Here is a 22,516-nt window from a genome sequence, read left to right as displayed (position 1 = left end):
AAGACTCTTAAGAGCTGCCAGCCAAAAAAAATTGTGCAGCTCTTCAATTTTTTATTCCTTAACAAAAGAAAAACTATGGAAAATCCAAAATGGAAATATCATCGTGTTTTCTAACATGGATAGATGAGACAAACTTATTACATAATACAAGACTAAATCTGGAAGCATCAAGTGAAGATTCTCTAATCCATTTAGGAACCCCACTGTCATGAGAAGCAAAGTGATCTTAGTTACTTTCTTTTTTCCCAAATGCTCTAGCGACAAATCCCACTTCAAACACTGCTTCTGTAGCAGGGACTCCAAAGCTAATGTTCTTTAAAACAAAAAACAAATAAAAGGAACTGGCTGAAGGATCAGGTTTTAAATGCTCAGTATTCAAAAGAAGCAAAATGAAAGGGAATCAAGAAATGTGCTACTAAACCCTTTTCTTTGAAAATAATTAGAATCAAGGTAAGAGGTGAATATATTCATGTCTGTCCACATAACTATTGAGTGATTTACCCTATTGATTTAGGTAAAACTCACGTTTTATGATTTCTATCCAAAATTCCTGAAGGTCTTTTGCAACATGTCATATGCCCATAAGCTTGCATCATAAAAATCAGCAGACCTGAGAACAGTTTAAATTATCTTGTGCTTAGGCTGCAATCTTCTATTTACCTACTAAGAAATAAGAACAATGAACATAGTGGGTCTTTCTATATAGACATACAGAGAATTGGGTTTACCAGCTACTTTTGGACAATTATTATATAGCAATTTACTGGAATGTAGTAGAAACAAAATATCAATTGCAGCTGGTAATTTTAGATTTTTCCAAATAGTTTGTTTCTTAATTTGTACACTTGTGATACTGTTCATATTCTGGAAATTCGAAACATTGCACAACATTTCTGTCATAGTACCATAATTTTTGGTCAATGGACAGATTTGAAATTTTGAGAGAATGTCATGAGCATTCTCAAAATCGCTGCTGTGATTACTGAACCTAGCCAGTTAACTAAATTGTAGATAATGTGTTCAATTATACTCAGGTTAATCAGTATATGTCAAAGCTTTAATAAATAGCATGAAGATGTATGCCACCAGAGATCACCACATGAGTAAAAGTCACCCCTACTAGCATACGATCACACTATTGTAGAATTAATTCATTATGTAAATTGATTCATGTAACAAAGAGGTTGAGACTCTAGAACAGGGGTGTCAAACTCAATTTCATTGAGGCAGTGGTGGGTTGCCCCTGGTTCGGACTGGTTCTATAGAACCGGTAGTAAAACCAGAGGGAGGCTCCTCCCACTGTCCACCCACTCCGCCCACTCCACCCGACGTCATCAGAACGCTTCTGCACATGCGCAGGAGCTTCTATGCATGCGCAGAGCACACACGTGAGCAAAGCAAGCAAGTGCACGCGGCCCCGTTGTAGTACAGGTGAGTAGAACCCACCCCTTTATTGAGGGCTGCATCAGGACTGTGTTTTACCTCAGGGGGCTGCAATAGGTGTGGCTGTGGTAGGCGTGGCCAGCTCAGCATCACTCATGTCGGGGGCACCTGTGGTGGCCAAGTGCTAAGGCAAGACTTCCCTCAGACCCTCCCTCACTCTCATTATAATCTATTTCCTTCCTTTCCCTTCCTTCCTTCTTCTTCCTTCCCCTTTTCTTATTTTTCCTTCATTGCTCTCTTCCCGACCTCCGGGTATCTCCGACCTCCGGGTATTTCGCTGTGTACTCAAGACCCTGTTGTTCCACCAGGCCGGGCTATCAACATAATAATTTTAAATTGGGTGTTTTAAATTTCTGGGGTTTTAAATTGAGCCGAATTATTTAATTATTTTAAATTATTTTAATTGATGTTTGTCTTGTGCTTTTAATAGGCTGTACACCGCCCTGAGTCCTTCAGAAGGGCGGTATAGAAATAAAATTATTCTTATTCTTATTTCCATCTTCCTTTTTCTTTTTCTTTTCTATTTCCCTTTCTCCTTTCCTGCCCCTTCTTTCATGCTCAAATGTAAAGGGGGAAACATTTCTCCTTTTGTTCTGCTAGCCCTCTGCCAGCGAAAATGCCCCCCCCCCGCCAAGCTCCATTTTTGCTGGCAAAGAGCTGCAGGAGACTGTCACGGCTTGAAAACGGAGCCTGGAAGGGTGGCACACGGGCCACCTGATCTCCATTTTGTGGGCTGGTCCTTTGCTGTTTCCAGGGTGGCCTCGTGGGCCAGATCTAAGCACCCTGTGGGCCGGATCCGGCCCCTGGCCCTTGAGTTTGTACTCTAGAAAAAGTACAAAGAAGAGCAACAAAGATGATTAGGGGGCTAGAGACTAAAACATATAAAGAACGGTTGCTGGAATTGGGTATGTCTACTTTAATGAAAAGAAGGACTAGGGGTGACATGGTAGCAGTGTTCTAATATCTAAGGGGCTGCCACAAAAAAGAGGGAGTCAATCTATTCTCCAAAGCACCAGAAGGCAAGACAAGAAGGAATGGATGGAAACTAATCAAGGAGAGAAGCAACCTAGAACTGAGAAATTTCCTGTCAATTAGAACAATTAATCAGTGGAACAGCTTGCCTCCAGAATTTGTGAATGCTCCAACACTGGAAGTTTTTAAGAAGAGATTGGATGGCCATTTGTCTGAAATGGTATAGAGTTACCTGCTTAAACTGCGTGTTGGACTAGAAGACCTCCAAGGTCCCTTCTAACTCTGTATTCTATTCTATTCTATTCTATTCTATTCTATTCTATTCTATTCTATTCTATTCTATTCTATTCTATTTTGGAAGTGAAGTCAAATCAATAAAGTTCATAAGAGGAAGACACCCCCCCAAACTTTATGAAGTAGTATCTTTTTAGCACAACTCATTTGAAAGTCTATGACCAACACATAACAGAAAACACAAGACAATTTCTGTATGATAAAGATATCGATAAAAAAATCTCTTATAAACTTCACACCGTTTTCCAACAATCCATTGGAACCAGTTTTTTGTTTTTAATCTGTTTAGTTTTATAATTTTATTATGGGGTTGGGTTTTTTTTTTTTGTACTTTTGATCGCCTTATCAGACCAGCCAAACCATACCTGCACTTTAAAATATGAAAGAAATTTTAAAGTTCTATGGTTTTTTTTTTTTTTTTTTGTATTTTACATGTTTGGTGTGCATGCCTGTGTGAAGACAAACTGGCCGGCATGCATGTGCGCCAGAAAGCGGAAGACCAGCTTCCCGCCACACGCATGCACGCCAGAAACTGGAAGCTCGGCTTCCTGGCACATGCATGCGTGCCAGGGAGCTGCCCTTCCAGTTTTCTGGTGCTCCTGCATGCACAAAGGTCAGCTGGCCAGCCGAAACCTGGAAGAATAACAGGGGACAGCTGGCGTGCCCAGGAAGATGGCTCTGTGTGCCACTTCGGCACATGTGCCAAAAGCTCGCCATCATGGACCTATTATATAGTATACATACTTTAAGTAATGATTTGATATTACTGGCTTTGCAACGTATGTGCCAGCAGCATAAGGCATGACCATAACATCCCCAAGATGTTAATTTTCATGGCTAAATCAGACAGTGGGAGTTAACATCAAGAGACAGAACAGCAAGTGTGTATTAGTTGATCAGATACTCTCCTGGTGGATAGAGAAATCTTTGGGGACTAAACTAAGCCACCAGATGGTTCACTAAATAGAGGAACATCTATCAAAAATCAGATTACAAATGTTGTGGTTACCCTAACACAATAGCAGTTGGCAACCTTCCAGAATTTTATTTTAAAAAGTCATCCACCAAATCTAAGAACTTAATTATTAGCTATCACATAGCATAGAACAGCCAATGCTGTAAACAGAATCCAGAAATTCCTGATTAGATCGCGCTGATGTAAACAGGATTATATTTGCATTTGAATGTATGCTTTCCTACGATTCCTACTATGACCCCAATTTACTGTCCAAATCAGAATTGTCAACCTGTACATAACAAAGCAGATAAAAAGTAGAAGAGCCAATTATATTCACTAAAAAGACAATTTACTGCACAATAAAGTGGCAGGGAGCCATTTTCATATTGACCAGCGCTAATGACTGTAACATTTCTGATTTTGCTTCAAGTTAAAAGCAAAAAATTATATGCAGTCTTTTCATTAGAGGAGCAAATATTTTTTTTCACACAAAAAGTTAAACTGCTACCACTGGTGTTGATCATATTAATTGTACCAATTTATTCTAGTATCTAAAACTTCTGACTCATCAAATATAGGTAGTGCTCAACTTACAACCGCAATGGAGCCCAAAATTTCTGTTGCTTAAGTGAGACATTTGCTAAGTGAATTTTGCCCCATTTTACCTTTCTTGCCGCAGTTGTTAAGTGAAACATGGCAGTTGTTAACTTAGTAACACACGGTTGTTAAGTGAATCTGGCTTTCCCTTTGACATTTCTTGTCAGGTCGCATAATTTTGTTTTTCAGAAGGTCGCATAAGATCACATGACCCTGGGACACTGCAACCATCATAAATATGAGTCAGTTGCCAAGCATCTGAATTTTGACTTGAAAGATGCTGCAATGGTCGTAAGTAACTTTTTTCAGTGCTGTTGTAATTTTGAACTGACACTAAATGAACTGTTGTAAGTCAAGGACTACCTGTAATCATGTTCTTAAAAATTGCCACTATAGAACCAGAGCAATGGAATCAATGTATGTAATTTAGGCACAAATCCAATGCATGCTTTTCAAGTAGAATGTCTCAGTGGGACCATAAACCAAAGATTTTCAGCAGTTGACCATGTGTGACAAACTCCTGTGTGTTGCTCTATAATTAGTTGTATTTACCTATTAAAACATTGGTTTCTGCTCATTAATCTAGGACAGTGTTTCCCAAACTTGGCTATTTTAAGATGCATGGACTTCAATTCCCAGAATTCCCCAACCAGTAAGGGTCAAGTTTGGGAAACACTGATCTAGGAACATATCCTAATGAAAGTTGTAGGACAGCTAACAACAATATTATCTAACCAACTGGCTTACAAGGCTGTTTGTGTATTGAATTTCTCTGCCCATGTGGACAAGATTGGATTTCCCCTTCTCTTTGGCACTTCCGAGATTTGCTCTTAACTATCAGGCAACTTGAGAAATACATAAAGAAGACAGCAAAAGAAACTCCTCACGTTGTAAGTGCAAGAATCTTGATGTGACACACAGTATATAACCTATATGAAGTACAGTTGAACTTTGTTGGATTATAGATTTTAGAAAATTTGTGACAAGAAAAGAGTTTATCTTCAGATTTTAATGAATATAGTTTCTAAAAATCTCAGTCTGAGACAAATACATCAACATTATTCAAAACTCTGGATTAACAGCTTTGATTTTAAAATTGTGATAATTGCATCATTTGCATTATTTTAAAAGGACAAACACTATTAATATTTAAATAATCTTCATTCTTTGATCGTATTATTCAATTTTACAGATGATTCTGCAAAAATCATCCATCCCAAGCAGCAAGACAGAGAGCAAATTCAATCTTTTATCTGAAGTTTCAAGTCCATCACTTGCTTAGCTTCTAGTTTAGAAACCTGTAAATTAGAAAGCAGAGATTTATCTTTTGACTAAAATGCTATATTACACGCACATTTTTTATCAGAATCCCACCAGTACAGCTATGTTTTCTAAGCAAAAGTGGATTGTAATGAACTAATTTCAACAAGTGCTAAATCTTCTCTGTTCCAAATTGCACCTTTCCTAATATGCTTTGACAAGCAGCAGAACCTGTTGGGAACGCTTAAACACACATTTGCTTACTAAATATAGTTAAGTCCTAACAAAAATGAGAAGGAAACTTTTAACAATTGGTGTTAATCTAAAGGCAGGGCTTCCAAGGGGGAAAAAAAAGTATGCATCATTAAATAATTATCAATATAACTTATCAAAATAATTAACAAGGGGATTCAGACTTAATATCAGGCCATTGTGTGTTTCTGTAGTTCATCCCACCTCTCCCTTGTTAGAAATACAAGTGGTCCTTGATTAACAGTAGCAATTGGGACTATCATTGCTAAGCAATGCAGTTGTAAAGCATGTTGTCACATGACTATGCCACTTAGCAACAGAAGCTCTAGCACTTCTGGTTCCCATCATAAAGGGAATCACGAATTGTTAAGTGAAAGATAACAGTCACCATTTCTGACCTCATGTTGGCTTCCCCATTGATTTTGTTTGTTGGAAGCTGGTAAAGAAAGTTGCAAATGGTAATCCTGTGCCCGCCAGATGCTGCAATATTGTAATGGTCTAAGCAACAAGGCCATAATCATGAGACTGAGGGATGATGCAACCTATACAAGTAGAATGTAAGCTCTACAATGTAAGCACTACCATTTGTTTTGTACTGTCATAAGTTTAAATGGTCACTGAACCATTAATCAGTTGTTAATCAGCACTTTTAATCAACTCACATTATTATGTAAATTGATTATTTTCCTGTGATAATATCTCACATGATTTGGACATGTTGAAAGAAGCCTACATGCAACAGAGTCTAATTAAAAATAAACAAACATTTACAGCCAGAACACTGAACCTGACCACACAACCTGGTTCCACCTGTGACTTTACAAGTCGTGCAGCAGACTGACAAAACACCAACCTTACTTCCTTATAAGTGTAAGGACTCCTATGTATTACCACAGTACTAAAATGCAGGAAGTCCCCAATTTATGGAGCCCAGAATTTATGCTGCTAAGTGAGACATTTGCTAAGTGAGACATTTGCTAAGTGAGACATTTGCTAAGTGAGTTTTGCCCCATTTTACGGCTTTTCTTTCCATGGTTGTTAAGTGAATCACGGCAGCTATTAAGTTAATAACATGGCTGTCAAGTGAACCTGGCTCTCCCATTGACTCTGCTTCTCAGTTGTGACCGTGTGATCGTGGGGACACTGCCAATGTCATAACTAGGAGTCAGTTGCCAAGGGTCAGAATTTTGATCACATGACCATGTGACCAGGTGTTCTTTATTCAGAGTTCCTGCCATGTGAGCACTCCAGATAATCCATGTATCTATCCTTGCAGCCATCACTCAAATTATGTCTGCTTCCTACTACAAGTCACCAGTTCAGCATGATTACTGTGTGTGCAAAGAGGAAAATCTTTGCATGTGCAGCTAGAGGGACATCGACTTTTATGTTCAGCGCCCTTGTTTAGTCTATAGAAGCAGTTCAGTAAGCAATTCTATACATCTCGTAAATTAGTGTGTCTAATTGTTCCTTTTCCCAAAAGAGCAATGGGGAAGGCGGGGACAAATGAATGGCCTCTTATGATAGGAACAAATAGATCTAAAACTGCGAGTGCTCTAAGTCCTAGCTGGGAAGTTGTGGCTCACAGCCTTAGTAATGCTAGAAGTAAAATGAGATGCTGTTCCATGACTACATTAGTCGTGGTTAAGTTGACATTAAAAGCCATAAAATAAAGAAGACAGGAGAAGATTAGGAAGAATAAGGTTCTTTGCCAAGAACAGGAGAACAAGAGTTTGAGTACATGCAGACCAGAATTACTAGTTTAGTCCCTCCTTCTCAAACAAGAAAAAATTCATCTGCCATCTTTTGTCATCCACTCTGCTGAAGATAACAGCCTAACATGGGTGCTTTTTTTAATATAACCCAGCCTCCACATCCAATTATTTATAATATTACACAGTATTAATGTCTGAAGGGACATGGTGGCTCAGTGGCTAAAATGCTGAGCTTGTCGATCGAAAGGTCGGCAGTTCAGCAGTTCGAATCCCTAGTGCCGTGTAACAGGGTGAGCTCCCGTTACTTGTCCCAGCTTCTGCCAACAGCCAACAGTTTGAAAGCAGTAAAAAATGCAAGTAGAAAAATAGGGACCACCTTTGGTGGGAAGGTAACAGCGTTCCGTGGGTCTTTGGCGTTTAGTCATGCCAGCCACATGACCACGGAGATATCTTTGGACAGCGGCTTTGAAACGGAGATGAACACCACCCCCTAGAGTTGGGAACAACTAGCACATATGTGCAAGGGGAATCTTTACCTTATTAATATCTGGCAAAGACTAATAACATAGCAAAAACCTGGTAATCAGATACTTAAGTCTAGATTAATCTTGCCTATATATTATGAGCACAGAAAGATTTTTTAAAAATAATGCTGTACTAGCAGCAAACTGAGACCTTATGGAAGCTAATAAGATTTTTTTTTTTTACCTTCACCATGAATCAAAACTATAGAGAAAATGATGGAAAAATTATGCATGATCTTTTTCACAGGCATTAAAATGGCAGAGATCACATAGTATATTTTAATCTTGATTTTCCAGGAAGTCATACAATTGCAGTATTTATCTGGCATTTCAGAGATGGGAATCAGCATTTACTGTGTATATAAACACATTATCGATACCAACCATGGTATAATATTTAGGCAAGGAATATGTAGAGGGGCTAATATTCCGCTGTCCAGCAAAAGAATATTTGTTAACATTATGTTATTGCTGTGAATGAAAACCACAAACAAGCCACAATGATCAGGGATTCTTGATTTTTCCACATCTGATGCCTTTATAGTGTTAAAATAAAATCATATTCATGGTTGCCATCATCTTCAAAGCTAAGTGGTGATGCAAACAGGACTTCAGCCCTACCCTTTCACTGGGGAAAATAAATCACTTCAAACTTACCCAAGCATTTGAAAAAAGAAAAAGTTTATATTTTATCTTGGCTGAGGTAAACTTTCATTTATTCAAGTGTGAAAAAATATACCATGAAAAGTATAGAAGCAATACCTATGTATGAATGATCATTGTGAGAGGATCCTAAGCTTCAGCAGGCACAACTCTATCTGCCATCGCAAAGCATATTCCCATTGTTGAAAAAAGTTTATCCTGTTACAATAGCTATACATATTACAGCTACAAAGAGGGCTGTGAAAATATTTACAGACCCCTCACATCCTGGACGTAAATTGTTTCAACTTCTTCCCTCAAGACGACGCTATAGGGGACTGCACACCAAAACAACCAGACAGACCCCATGCCATCACTCTGCTAAACAATTAATTCCCACAATACTATCTATGCCCTAGGATGTCAAACCACCTAGTAGGGCTGTATTACCTATTATCCTTCTCATCTTTCTTATCACCTATTTCTTTAGCTTCTTATGACTATTACTTTGTTATTTGTACCTTATGATTTATGTTGATTGCCTATTATGGTTTATGTTGTGTTCTTATTTAGTATCCTATGACTATAAGTTTGTATCATGATTTATGATTATTGTATTTTATGATTAGGATCATGATTCCTCACTTGTTGCTTGTATGTACCTGAGAGCTTATGCACCGGAGACAAATTCCTTGCATGTCCAATCACACTTGGCCAATAAAGAATTCTATTCTATATAAATATAACTTCAGAGCAGTGGTAAAATCCAAATTTTTTTACTATCAGTTCTGTGGGTGTGGCTTGGTGGGCATGGCAGGGGAAGGATACTGCAAAATCTCTATTCCCACCCCAGTCCAGGGGAAGGATACTGCAAAATCCCCATTCCCTCCTCACTCCTGGGGGAAGGATATTACAAAATCTCCATTCCCACCCCACTCTGGGGCTAGCCAGAGGTGGTATTTGCCGGTTCTCCGAACTGCTCAAAATTTCCGCTACCGGTTCTCCAGAACCTGTCAGAACCTGCTGGATTTCATCCCTGCTTCAGAGTTACTAACTGCCCAACTATGATGTTTAAGAGTACCCACAGATCACAAATTGTTCACCCAACCCAGCCTCAACCAGACAGATGGCTTTAAATTCAGCAGTCAGCTAAAACGTTAAATCTTGTGTCTGCATACGCCTCTAAACATGGACGGCATATAACATAAAAATAGATTGCTGCTTACCTGTTCATCTATACACCTGAACTGCCAGGACCAAGCAGAATTGTAAAGGAAAGGTCTCAGATCAAAGCGATTATCATCAGGACTGTAGTTGGCGGCATGATAGGACGGAGTAAGGGTTGTCATTTTATGTCGGTTGATTGAATACATTTGAAAGAAATGCTTAACTTTTGATGCCACCTGGTGAACAAAATGCAGTATTTCAGGGACTTAAAAAAAACATAATATCAAACCCCACCCACCCCCATAGAAACATCATATAGAATTAGTTAATAACTAAGATTCAAATATTGCAATCCTATATTTAAGCAGGTCCAATCTTACTGATTGCTTTCAGCATTATCAACAGGAGTGCTCAAGTCAAAATGAGGTGCCAACAGATAGGTAGTTAGGTAAGATGTGCTGGTTTTCCCAAGACACACATTGAACCCTGGAATTCTCCTGAATGAAACCATAGCACTTACTGATTAAGAATGGTCTATAATTGAAGAAGTCATAACCTGGAAATGAATCAGACATTATCATCATATCACGATTTGCCAAATTCAAATTTATACTTTGACCTTTCCAGTGTATAAGCGTACCAAGGCTTAGTGCTGCTTGTGTAGATGTAGATCAGGGAAATTTATTGTTTACCTCTCTTGGAGAACATATCTCTTTCCACATTGTGACCACTTTGCAGAACATGGTATAAGGTCCGGCCTTAGCTATCTTCCTTAGTTTACCATAGACGGAGAGTTCAGCATACGTCATACCCATGTCTACCTAACATTTCATAAGCAGTGCAAAAAGAAAAGAAAAAGAGAAACCAGATGAATATAAGAATCATACATTCTTCAAAAGCCACCCATCACTGAATCGGAACTATAGTTAATCTAGATTTCTCTGAACTTGGAAAAAAATAATATTTAACCTGATTAAAATACATACCATAATTACAGTTGCAAGAAAAAGTATGTGAACCCCTTGGGATTACGTGGAGTTTTGCATGAATTGGTCATAAAATGTGCTCTGAACTTCATCTAAGTCACAACAATAGAAAAACACAGTCTGCTTAAAATAATACTACACAAACATTAGATGTTGCCATGGTTTAATTGAACATAACATGTAAACATTCACAGTGCAGGGAGGAAAAAGTATGTGAGCCCCTAGCCTAATGACTTCTCCAAGACCTAATTGGAGTCAGGAGTGAGCCAACCTTGACTCCAATCAGTGTGATCATATTGGATGTGTTGCTGACAGCTGTCCTGCCCTTTAAAAACACACACCTGTTTTGGGTTTACTGGTTTCAAGAAGCACTGTCTGATGTGAACCATGCCTCGCAGAAAAGATCTCTCAGAAGACCTACGATCAAGAATTGTTGACTTGCATGAAGCTGGAAAGGGTTACAAAAGTATCTCCAAAAGCCTTGATATTCATGTGTCCACGGTAAGACAGATTGTCTACAAATGGAGAAAGCTTAGCACTGTTGCTACTCTCCCTAGGCGTGGTCGTCCTGTAAAAATGACTGCAAGAGCACAGCGCAGAATGCTTCATGAGGTAAAGAAGAATCCTAGAATGTCAGCTAAAGACCTACAGAAATCTCTGGCACATGCTAATATTTTTGTTGACACATCTACAATAAGGAAAACATTAAACAAGAATGGAGTACATGGGAGGACACCACTGAGGAAGCCATTGCTGTCCAAAAAAAATATTGCAGCACGTTTGAAGTTTGCAAAAGAGCACCTGGATGTTCCACAGCACTACTGGCAAAATATACTGTGGACAGATGAAACCAAAATTGAGTTGCTTGGGAAGAACACACAACACTATGTGTGGAGAAAAAAAGGCACAGCACACCAACATCAAAACCTCATCCCCACTGTAAAACATGGCGGAGGGAGCATCATGGTTTGGTGCTGCTTTGCTGCCTCAGGGCCTGGACGGATTGTTGTCATTGATGGGAAAATGAATTCCAGAGTTTATCAAGACATTTTGCAGAAAAACGTACGACCATCTGTCCACCAACTGAAACTCCGTAGAGGACATTGAGGTTATTGCTGCCAAAGGAGGGTCAACCAGTTATTAAGTCCAAAGATTCACACACTTTTTCCTCCCTGCACTGTGAATGTTTACATGTTATGTTCAATTAAACCATGGCAACATCTAATGTTTGTGTAGTATTATTTTAAGCAGACTGTGTTTTTCTATTGTTGTGACTTAGATGAAGTTCAGAGCACATTTTATGACCAATTCATTAAAAACTCCATGTAATTCCAAGGGGTTCACATACTTTTTCTTGCAACTGTATATCACTTCATTATATTAAACCCCACAATTCTGTCCTACTGTCATTAATTATAATTCAGAAGCAGTTTTGGAGTGATCTGGGGGGGTGAGGTGCAGATTTCTAACTACTATCAGTAAAATTCCTTTGTGAAAGGGGGTGTTACTAGAAAGTATCTTGCTAATTAGAAATAATAAAGCTCTAGTAGATCTTTGGGAATCTGGATTCTAAATTCTTCAATAGCCTTTATATGCCCATCGTAACTTATATAGATAGTCCTCGACTTACAACAGTTCATTTAGTGACTGTTCAAAGTTACAATGACACTGAAAAAAGTGGCTATTGACTGTTTTTCACATGACCATTGAGGATCCCCATGGTCATGTGATCAAAATTCAGATGCTTGGGAACTGACTCGTATTTATGATGGTTGCAGTGTCCCAGGGTCATGTGATCGATCCCCTTTTACAACGTTCAATCTAAGTCAATGAGGAAGCGAGATTCATTTAATAACCGTGGCAAGAAAGGTCGTAGAATGGGGCAAAACTCACTTAATAAATGTCTCACTTAGCAACAGAAATGTTGGGCTCAACTGAATGATAAGTCGAGGGCTACTTATATTATTGCAGAAGACATGTGAGTCTGCAGCAGAAATATCTTACCAGGAAAAATACACAGTTGGCTAATGTATGCTGAGTTCCATATGATGCCTAAATCACAAAAGTCAGATTTTCTTGAATGTTGATGAAGATTAAGAGATTGCATGAACAAGATGCTACAAATTAAAAATACGGGCTTACAAGATGGTAGTAGTCGTTGCACTTTTACCTCATCCATTTGAGTAACATTTCCTTTCTGCAGGGGCTCCAACTCTGCTGTTGGGGGTGCTGATATAATACTGTGTACAAATAAAATGAAATGAATCAAATTAATCTATAGTAATACATTACTATTACTATGAACATGTTCCATCTGAACCAAAGCAATTATTAAGCGAGGCCACATCATTTGTCTGCCTCATGGTACATTTCTATTCAAGTACAAGCACAACATTGCCTGACTATTTACAGGTGAATGCACAAATGTGGGCACTCTTGGTCAAACTGTACATTTCATTGGATCCCTAAGTGAGTAGAAATTGATCTTTAGTGAGATAAAAGTTTGAGGACTTATGAATACCATTCCAAAATCTTTATCTTTCTTACTTGAAAATACTTCATGGTAGATTGAAAGGTAATATTCTGGATTGTTGTTTTGCTGAAATATCCAACTTATTTTCAAATTCATTTTTTTTCTCCGCTGGTTGTGGAACATTGCCCCATACTTGTCAGATATGCCAAGAAAATTCACAAATCCCTGCAAAGACTAAAAAAAAGTTTAGCTAATATTCAGCATTTGTCCATTGAACATGGTTCCTTATATAATGATTTTAATGGGAGATTTTTCCCTGACTTCATCACGATATCTTAAGACATGCAAAAGAAAACCTGAACTATTTTGAGCAAAATACTATGAATTGACATTTCATAGAATATATAGTTTATATTCTAAACTATAGAATATACTTTTAGAGGGGGGAAAAAGATGAAACGTTTCAAGAAAAGATCATCTTTCTACCAAACACGAAGCCTGAGGGTGGTTCTATGATAATTTGGAGTTGTGTGTAAACAGTGGCATTTGAAAATTTGTGTGGATAGTAGAAAGAATAGATTTAGTTAAATATCAACATATCCCAGAAGCTCATGTCCCAGGCAGTAAAGAACATGAAGCTGAAAAGAGGCTAGATATTTCAGCAAGACAATTATCTAAAATGTTCCTCCAGATTAATTTGTACTACTTATAGGCAAGTAATAAAGTGGCCTGCACAGATGTATCAGGAAACAAACAACCTGATTAGGGGTGCAAGACTATTACATACAACTGCTTTGTATTAACAAAATTGTCCAATGTTAAGAAAGTCAGTATGAAAAAGCTTTATTAGCCAGCAAAACTGTACTTGATATAATCATACTTTAAAGGAACTATTTACTCATTGATATTCAGAATTTAGTTGCAATTCTATCAAGTCCTAATTAAGATCAAATTTTGAAGCATTCAGTAATCCTAGGAAAACAAAGAGGGAAGAAAGCATCAAGATTCCAGATCATTCTATACTGGAACAGACCGGAATAAATTTCATTACTTCTCTACTTACCTTCTGAGGGATTTTAGCTGAAAATTCTCAATGCAATATTGCATAAAGCATTTCAAATCTGTTTTGCTAATTCCACCAATAGGGTTGATGTCACCACTGGAACAGTCATATTTTGTGAAATATCCTCGAAGACTAAGAAGGAAATATTTTTAAATTTATTTTCTATAGGTCTAAAGGTGATGACAAATATATTAAGACAATATCCAACGCTCCCCAAATTGTTGTGCAATTATAAATTATAAATTTCTCCAATAATTCTGAGAAAAAGTCTGCAGACTGAGAAAGGAAGACCTGATGTAATGCTTCTATTAAGTTGAATGAAGTTAACCTGTTCTCTATCCTCCCATTACAGCCTTCTCCGATTGGGTGTGTATTAATGAATCGGAGGGAGGGAAGGTCACTCAGAAATATATCCAGAGTCAATAAAAAAATCTACTGTAAGCTGTTTAACTGTCAAGTATAATTTATGTAACATTACTATTTTTCAGATCACTTTTTATTATAGTTTATGTAGTATTGAGAAAAGACTTCCAGAGTTAACATGTCCTGTAACCTCTATATGGTGAGCATTTTCTTTCTCTTTGAAATTCACATAGAAGAAATATCAGGCAGTTAGTTACTTTACAGAAAACATGAGAAGAATCTCACCATTTTCAGAGTGACCCAGTCATATATTAAAGCTAGCTCTGGGCAGTAGGCCTGGATTTGTTCTAGGAATGATTTCTAATCATTAGCAAAGACACATTTAATTCTCTTCTTAGGATAATTAGTCTATAATTTTGAGTCACATATATTAATTCCACCTTGAAAACCATATATACACACAAAGTTATGAAGTTAGAAATATGTTTCATACGAACTGAAATACTGACCCAAGTTAACAAAACTGGAACAACAAAACAACAAAAAGGACTCTTCCAAAAATGCATTTGCTTGATGGTAGAGTATAACATCTTAAGGAGCTTCTGCAATGTTTTTTGGAAAAGCCAAACTGTTCAAACATGATACAGAAAAATATTTCAGAGTGCTAAACAGCTTTTGCTTTTGAAACCATCCCATTTGATATGCAAAACCAAGCAGATCAATGTTTTTTATTGTTACCAGCAATTAAAGAGATTTAATAAATCAACACCTTTCATCCACATTAGCTGTTCCAAGCACTAACAATCCACCAGGCATTCCACGAGTCCACAGGCACAGCTGGGCAAATAGATAGCCGATTACCATTCTTATTCTGGCCTAGAAGTTAAACATAGAAATTAGGAATTACTAAAGCTGGAATTTTCAAGTGGTATACAATAGAAATGGTACACAAAACACAGTAGGCATTACAGATAAAGGAGTAAGAGGGAGATCAAGATGATAATCAAGGTAAGAAGAGAAAGGAAAAGAAGAGAAAGAAAAGAGAGAACTAGAGAAGAAGACTGAAACTATTAGAGGGAAAGTATTTGACATCTCCAGATGGATTATGGATGTTAAGATCCAAAGTGCTTTCATCTCTCATCTTCCTTATCTGTCCCAGGGAGAGAAAATCCTTTTCAAACCTTTGAATGAATGCTGCCTTCATTTTTGTCCCCTTTTAATTCTGGAAAAATTGTATAGGTCAGGCTAGTTGTATTAGACAAATAAATCAACAATGAAATAGATGGTTAAAGCCTTTAAATTTTATATGAAATGAAACAAAACAAAACAAAAATATAAACCAGGTTATTTTCCTATTTGCATAATTATTGTTACAAAATGTATGAGACATTGAAACTTTGCCGAGAGAGAATGACTAGCCTAAGTCACCTAACCCAATTTCATGCCTAAGGCAGGGCTACAATTGATAATGTTTTGGTTTCTAGCTTCATGTCTCAACCTGTCTTTGGTTTCTGGAAACCAGAAACTGGTTTCTAGTCTGATATCTTAATATACAGATAACCACTCAGCTGACATGTGACTAGGATCTTTACAGTACTAAGTGTTCTCTGAGCTTGGTTGTTTTCTTGCAGACATTTCATTACCCAAACTAGATAACATCATCAGTGATACTAAGCAGTGGGTTTTGCTCTCAATTTATATTCTAGTGGCTTGCCTTGTCAGTGTAGGCAGAGGTGGTCTTAGAGGTTCTTTGGGTGGGCCTTTACTATTGGCTTGTTTGGCAGTTTCATGATTGGGGTATTGTGTTTTCTTGATTGTTGGTCTGATTGCAGGGGTGAAATGTAAAATTTGTTACTACGGGTGACTGGGTGGGCATGGCAAACTTTTTTTTTTTAAACTTTTCAAAGCATTTTTTTTAATGCTTTGAAAAGCTCTCTGTCGATCAGGGAACTCAGCTGGGATTGTCAGAGAGGCTTTTTAAAAATGCCTCTCTGCTGAGGGAACTTGTTAGAGAAAAATTATTTCTCTATCGCTGTGCCTATTAATGGCTTTTGGAATGTACAGGTGTGTGGGCCAATCAGAGGGCAGCTAGTGTGTTTGAATCTCCTGGGCCCTCCCCTAACTGTCACAGTTAACAGTAAAAAAGGTGATTCTTAACAGAAACCTTTGCTCTTCAGTTTGGTATTCAGTTTGCTCTTCACCTTACTGTTCAGTTTGATCTTCTGTCTAGTATTGTATTGTATTTTAGGATCTTCCATTTATATAACTCTGAGCAGTCTGGAAGTCCTTTAGAAGAGCAGTTCTGTGGTATAAAGTGGTATTTCTTCTGAGGAAGAATATTCATAGATAGCATACATTAGAGAGAATAGATATGTATATAGATAGATAGCTGACAGTATAATTTATAATAGTAACTTAGTGATGTTTATTGATTGTATATATATTATTATGTTTTTATTGTGTAAATAAAAATATTTGCTGTAAGCTGCTTCAGAGGCTCATTTGTTTAAGTAGAGTTTCATAGAGATAGAGGTTCACGGTTTATTGATTTATTAACCTCCACAACAGAACTCAGCTGGGATCATCAGAAAAATGCCTCTCTGCTGATCAGGGAACTCAGCTGGGATCGTCAGAGACATTTGAAAGCATTTTTTTTACCACCTCTTCGGCCAAGAGGTTGCAGAAAAAAATGCTTTGAAAAGCCTCTGATGATCCCAGCTGAGCCACACGATCATCGGGGGCGGGGGGGGGGGGTGTTGGGGGGGGCAGGGATTTTTGCTACCGGTTCTCTGAACCACCCGCCGCCATCGCTACCAAATCAGGGGATCCGGTCCGAACTGGGAGCATTTCACCCCTGGTCTGATGTTAATTTCAGAGTTAATCTAGGCTCATCTGGGTGCTGATTGATGGTAGAGAGATGCTTAGATCTTTTTGTTCTCCTTTTGCTTGTCGATTGTCTTTTGCAGAGTTTATAGACATATTGTTTACGTCTATGTGTCTATTGATGGCTAATTTGTCGGAGTGGCAGACTTCTAGAAATTCCCTAGCATTTTTGGACTTGGCTTCATCTAGGATGGTCAGTTTCCCAATGGAAACTATGGTTAAGTCCAGAAATGGTATTCAGTCAGTTCGGACTGGTTCACCCGAACTAGTAGCGGAAATCGCGAGTGAGCCCGCCCACCCGCCCCTGCTCCATGCCATCCTATTTAGGCATGTTTTTGAGGCAGGGCGCATGCGTGGAAGGCGCGCACACAAGCAAAGCACATGTATGGAAGGCAGGCGGGCATGCAAACGGGTGCGCACGTGCACAAAGCGAGCATGCCTGCAGCGAATCAGTAGTAACATAATGTGGAATCCACCACTGGCTACGTCTCTCCATATGTTGTGAAATTAAAGAGCTTCCATCATGTCTTCTGACTGCTAATTAGTGTTCATGGATGCGTTCTGCCAGTCTTCTGCCAGTTTGTCCTACGCAGTGATTGTTGCAGTTGTTACACTGTATGCTGTAGATGACTCCTGTTTTTTCTTCTGGGGTTGCTGAATCTTTTGATTTGCTTAGGATGTTTTGAAGGGCTTTAGTTGGCTTGTGTGCCACACTGATTCTATGATTATAGTAGTCTGTTGGTGGTTTGTGAGTTATTCTTGATGTGTTGGTGGTGCTGTATTGGGTTGAGCAGTCAGGCACTTTTTGATAACTATTCACACAACTTTAACATCTGACGAATAATCAAGTAAGCAATACTTCAATCATGAAACTGCCAAATAAGCCAACGGTAAATAGCCCAACCAGAGAACCTCTTAATACTGACAGGGCAAGCCACTAGAATATAAACAGAGAGCAAACCACAACTCCCTACTAGCACTGATGATGTTAATGATGGGTAATGAAACATCTGCAAGAAAACAACTAAGCTCAGAGAGCCCCAAGAACCCCTCATTTCAAATGTTCTTCCTTATTATATTACCTGCAGATTCTGTAGAGCCAGATTTTCTCTTGTGCTTCCTCCATGCACTTGATACTGAGGAGATCGTCCCATCACTGTACTGAAAATCCCCAAAATGGCTTTTACTGCACCATCTATATTTACGTTGATATGATAGCTGGGGAAAGAAATACTGACTCTGTAATTGTATCTAAACTAGCACTAATAATAAATAAAGCATGCACAACAGGCTAATAAAGAAAGGATGTAATTCGGATTTTCAATAATGCTTTCATGTTTAAGCATTATGCAATCCTTTTAAGAGCCTTGGTGGTTACCAAGTGTGGTATTGCAGGCAAACTCTGCCCACAGCCTGGAGTTCGATCTTGACAGGACTCGAGGTTGACTCAGCCTCCCATCCTTCCATGATCGGTAAACAAGGACCCAGATTATTGGGGGCAATATGCAAACAATACTTCAACATTGTAAACCGCCCAGAAAGTCCTGTAAAGCATTAGGGGCGGCATATAAGCCTAAATGATATTGCTATTAAGCATTATGCATTAGACACAATGCCAGTTGGATAACCTTGGCTAGAAGGAGGCAATGGCAAAGCACTTCTGAGATCTTGCCAAGAAAACTACAGGGACATGTCCAAGTAGTTGTCAAGAATCAAAAAGATGACTTGAAGGCACACACACAGTTAAAACATTTTTAAGAGTTTCATTTCACAAACATAGCTCTCAGTTTTTATAGCTAATACTACCCCTAGTTAAGCAAATGCTGGCCAATTGCATTTTTCTGTAAAATAGAAAATATGTTTGTGAGAATGTGTGCCCTTGGTTGAGAAAGATTACTCTATAGCAAAAAAATGTATTTATTATTGGGAGTGAGGAGAGTAGTAATTTGGAACAGTTTGGATTAGATGGATTGTTGCTCTGATCTGGAAAAAAATATTCTACTTCAAATATGATAAGCAACATTTCATTGAGTGTCACTTTGAGATCCTAGCTTAAATTTAGGCCATGAACAAAAGAGCAGGTGGAATAGACTAAAAGAAGTTCAGTAGTTGAATACTCAAGAAATGTTTTTTCATCTCCTCTTGTATGGAAAATCTGTCACTCACGAAGACTTTTTTTTTAAACAAGTACATATTGAAAAGCACTATTTATGCCCCAAAGAGTGGGAAATGGAATTGGTTAATGAGAGAAATGTTTTAAGTCATGCAGTATCTGTATGACAAAATTGCTCAGATTCGGGAAGGGCTGGCCTCTGACTGGGTATGTCCGGACGGGATGACTGAGGCAGGTCTTGAGAGTGTTATCTGGGGGGAGTTCGATCCTGTGGCTCCCGAGGACATGGACAGGGTCCTGGGACGGCTGAACGCGACCACATGTTTATTGGACCCGTGTCCCTCCTGGTTGGTACTGGCTTCCCGGGAGGTGACACGAGGCTGGCTCCAGAAGATTGTTAACGCTTCTTTGAGTGAGGGGGTCCTGCCGGCCGCTTTGAAAGAAGCGGTTGTGAGGCCCCTCCTCAAGAAGCCCTCTCTGGATCCGGCTGTTTTGGCTAACTATCGTCCAGTCTCCAACCTTCGCTTCGTTGCGAAGGTTGTTGAGAGTGTGGTAGCGCAACAGCTTCCCCGGTACCTGGATGAAACTGTCTATCTAGACCCGCTCCAGTCCGGCTTCCGGCCTGGGCACAGCACGGAAACGGCATTGGTCGCGTTGGTGGATGATCTCTGGAGGGCTCGGGATAGGGGTTGCTCCTCTATCCTGGTCCTGTTAGACCTCTCAGCGGCTTTTGATACCATCGACCATGGTATCATGTTGCACCGGTTGGCGGGTTTGGGGGTGGGGGGCACCGTTCTGCGGTGGTTCTCCTCCTACCTCTCTGACCGGTCGCAATCTGTGTTGACGGGGGGGCAGCGGTCGACCCCGAGGCACCTTGCTTGTGGGGTGCCACAAGGGTCGGTCCTCTCGCCCCTTCTGTTCAACATTTATGTAAAGCCGCTGGGTGAGATCATCCGTGGCTTCGGGGTGGAGTTCCATCAGTACGCTGATGACACCCAGCTGTACATCTCCACCCCAGGCCACCCCAACGATGCCCTTGAAATGATGTCCCAGTGCCTGGAGGCCGTGCGGGCCTGGATGGGGAGAAACAGGCTCCGACTCAACCCCTCCAAGACCGAGTGGCTGTGGCTTCCAGCGTCCCGATATAGCCAGCTGACGCCATCGCTGGCTATTGGGGGCGAATTACTCGCCCCCACGGAGAGGGCTCGCAACTTGGGCGTCCTCCTGGATGCACGGCTGTCTCTAGAAGACCATTTGACGGCCGTGGCCAGGGGGGCTTTTTATCAGGTTCGCCTGATACGCCAGTTGCGCCCCTTTCTAGATCGGGACTCTCTACGCACAGTCACTCAGGCACTAGTCACTTCCCGCCTGGACTACTGCAACGCTCTCTACATGGGGCTCCCCCTGGGGTGCACCCGGAGGCTCCAGCTGGTCCAGAACGCGGCCGCGCGGGGGATTATGGGGGCGACGAGGCGCTCCCATGTGACACCTCTCCTGCGCGAGCTGCACTGGCTCCCGGTGGTCTTCCGGGTGCGCTTCAAGGTGTTGGTGACCACCTTTAAAGCGCTCCATGGCTTAGGGCCGGGGTACTTACGAGACCGCCTACTGCCACCAATAGCCTCCCACCGGCCAGTACGCTCGCACAGAGTGGGCCTCCTCAGGGTGCCGTCCGCCAGACAATGTCGGCTGGCGACCCCCAGGGGGAGAGCCTTCTCTGTGACGGCGCCCACCCTCTGGAATAACCTTCCCCCAGAGTTACGTATAATAACAGACCTCCGGATTTTTCGTTGGGCCCTGAAAACCTATTTATTTCAACTAGCTGGGCTGGCTTGAACTAAATTTTAAATTGATTTTAAATTGGGTTGTTTTAATTTGCGGCCAGAATATTTAATTATTTTAATACTGTTTTTTAAATTTTGTATGCTTTGTTTTTACTTAGGCTGTACACCGCCCTGAGTCCTATTTGGAGAAGGGCGGTATAGAAATTTAAACAAATAAATAAATAAATAAATAAGAAAGACCACACCAAACCTGAAATTTAGACTAACACTTTTAAACCATGTTCTCTCTTCTTTAAAATACTGTTCGTGGTGAACTCTGATACATTTTACTACTCAATAGAGGCGTAATTTTGCATTTGAGGATTTTTATTACAAGTATCACTCCAGATTGGGGCTGGAATGCTTTTTAAACACATAATATAGTTTAACTACTCAATGTTAATTTTTATACCTGCCTATTTCTTCAGCCAAAGACTTGGCTCTGTCATAAGTATCCTGAGAAGAATTCTCACTAGCCATGTAGCAAGTTGTTAAAAGACGGCCACACAGCTCCTGGGCTTCCTTTGGTATATACATTTCATCATTTACAATTCTGCGTACGTCATCCAAAACTGTCTGATCTGAAAAAAAGAGGGCAGGAAAAAGAGGAGTGTGGACAAAACATTATTTTCACATTTGTATTTAGAACACAAAATGGAAAACCATTTATTTTAATTCATAAAATAAACCCCTGTATTAAAAACTGTTTAATTTAAGTCTGTTTAAATTTACAGATCAACGCACATATACATTTACTTCTATTCTGAACAAGTAACTTAACCAGAAGAAGACTTAACTAGAAGAAGTTGGTATCTTAAGTACAACAAAAATGTGACTTAATTTATTTACAGATTTGTGTAAGACTTAAACCAGCACATACATGCAATAATATTAAATTTGAGTGAGAGAATATTTAAGAAACATTTCTTGATTTCAAAAGCAGAAGTTAAACTTGCTTTTGATTCTGATACAGTATGTTCCTATGCATGTT

General features: G+C 39.5%; 1 protein-coding gene across 4 annotated transcripts in view; it reads right to left on the bottom strand.

Annotated features, from left to right (window-relative positions):
- Positions 1-5,334: 5,334 nt before the first annotated feature.
- Positions 5,335-22,516, bottom strand: part of NADSYN1 (NAD synthetase 1) — a 44,221-nt gene continuing 27,039 nt past the window's right edge. For 2 of the 4 annotated variants that reach the window (XM_070957555.1, XM_070957557.1), the window contains 8 exons: positions 21,938-22,106; positions 18,675-18,810; positions 15,479-15,585; positions 14,347-14,478; positions 12,981-13,050; positions 10,517-10,645; positions 9,884-10,060; positions 5,335-5,562 (listed from right to left, as the gene is read on the bottom strand). In XM_070957555.1, coding sequence (XP_070813656.1) covers positions 5,506-5,562; positions 9,884-10,060; positions 10,517-10,645; positions 12,981-13,050; positions 14,347-14,478; positions 15,479-15,585; positions 18,675-18,810; positions 21,938-22,106 — 977 coding nt within the window. In that variant the 3' untranslated portion in view covers positions 5,335-5,505. Of the gene's footprint in view, positions 5,563-9,883; positions 10,381-10,516; positions 10,646-12,977; positions 13,051-13,357; positions 13,518-14,346; positions 14,479-15,478; positions 15,586-18,674; positions 18,811-21,937; positions 22,107-22,516 lie in introns of those variants that run through there. The other 2 variants (XM_070957556.1, XR_011601678.1) reach the window with 2 other exon arrangements.

The sequence above is a fragment of the Pituophis catenifer genome, unplaced genomic scaffold, assembly GCF_029215685.1.
Source record: "Pituophis catenifer annectens isolate HBS135680 unplaced genomic scaffold, rPitCat1.0.hap2 SCAF_1, whole genome shotgun sequence".
Classification (NCBI taxonomy): Eukaryota; Metazoa; Chordata; class Lepidosauria; order Squamata; family Colubridae; genus Pituophis; species Pituophis catenifer.
The sequence above is the reverse complement of the archived record's forward strand: the minus strand, read 5'-3'. Positions and strand labels throughout refer to the sequence as shown.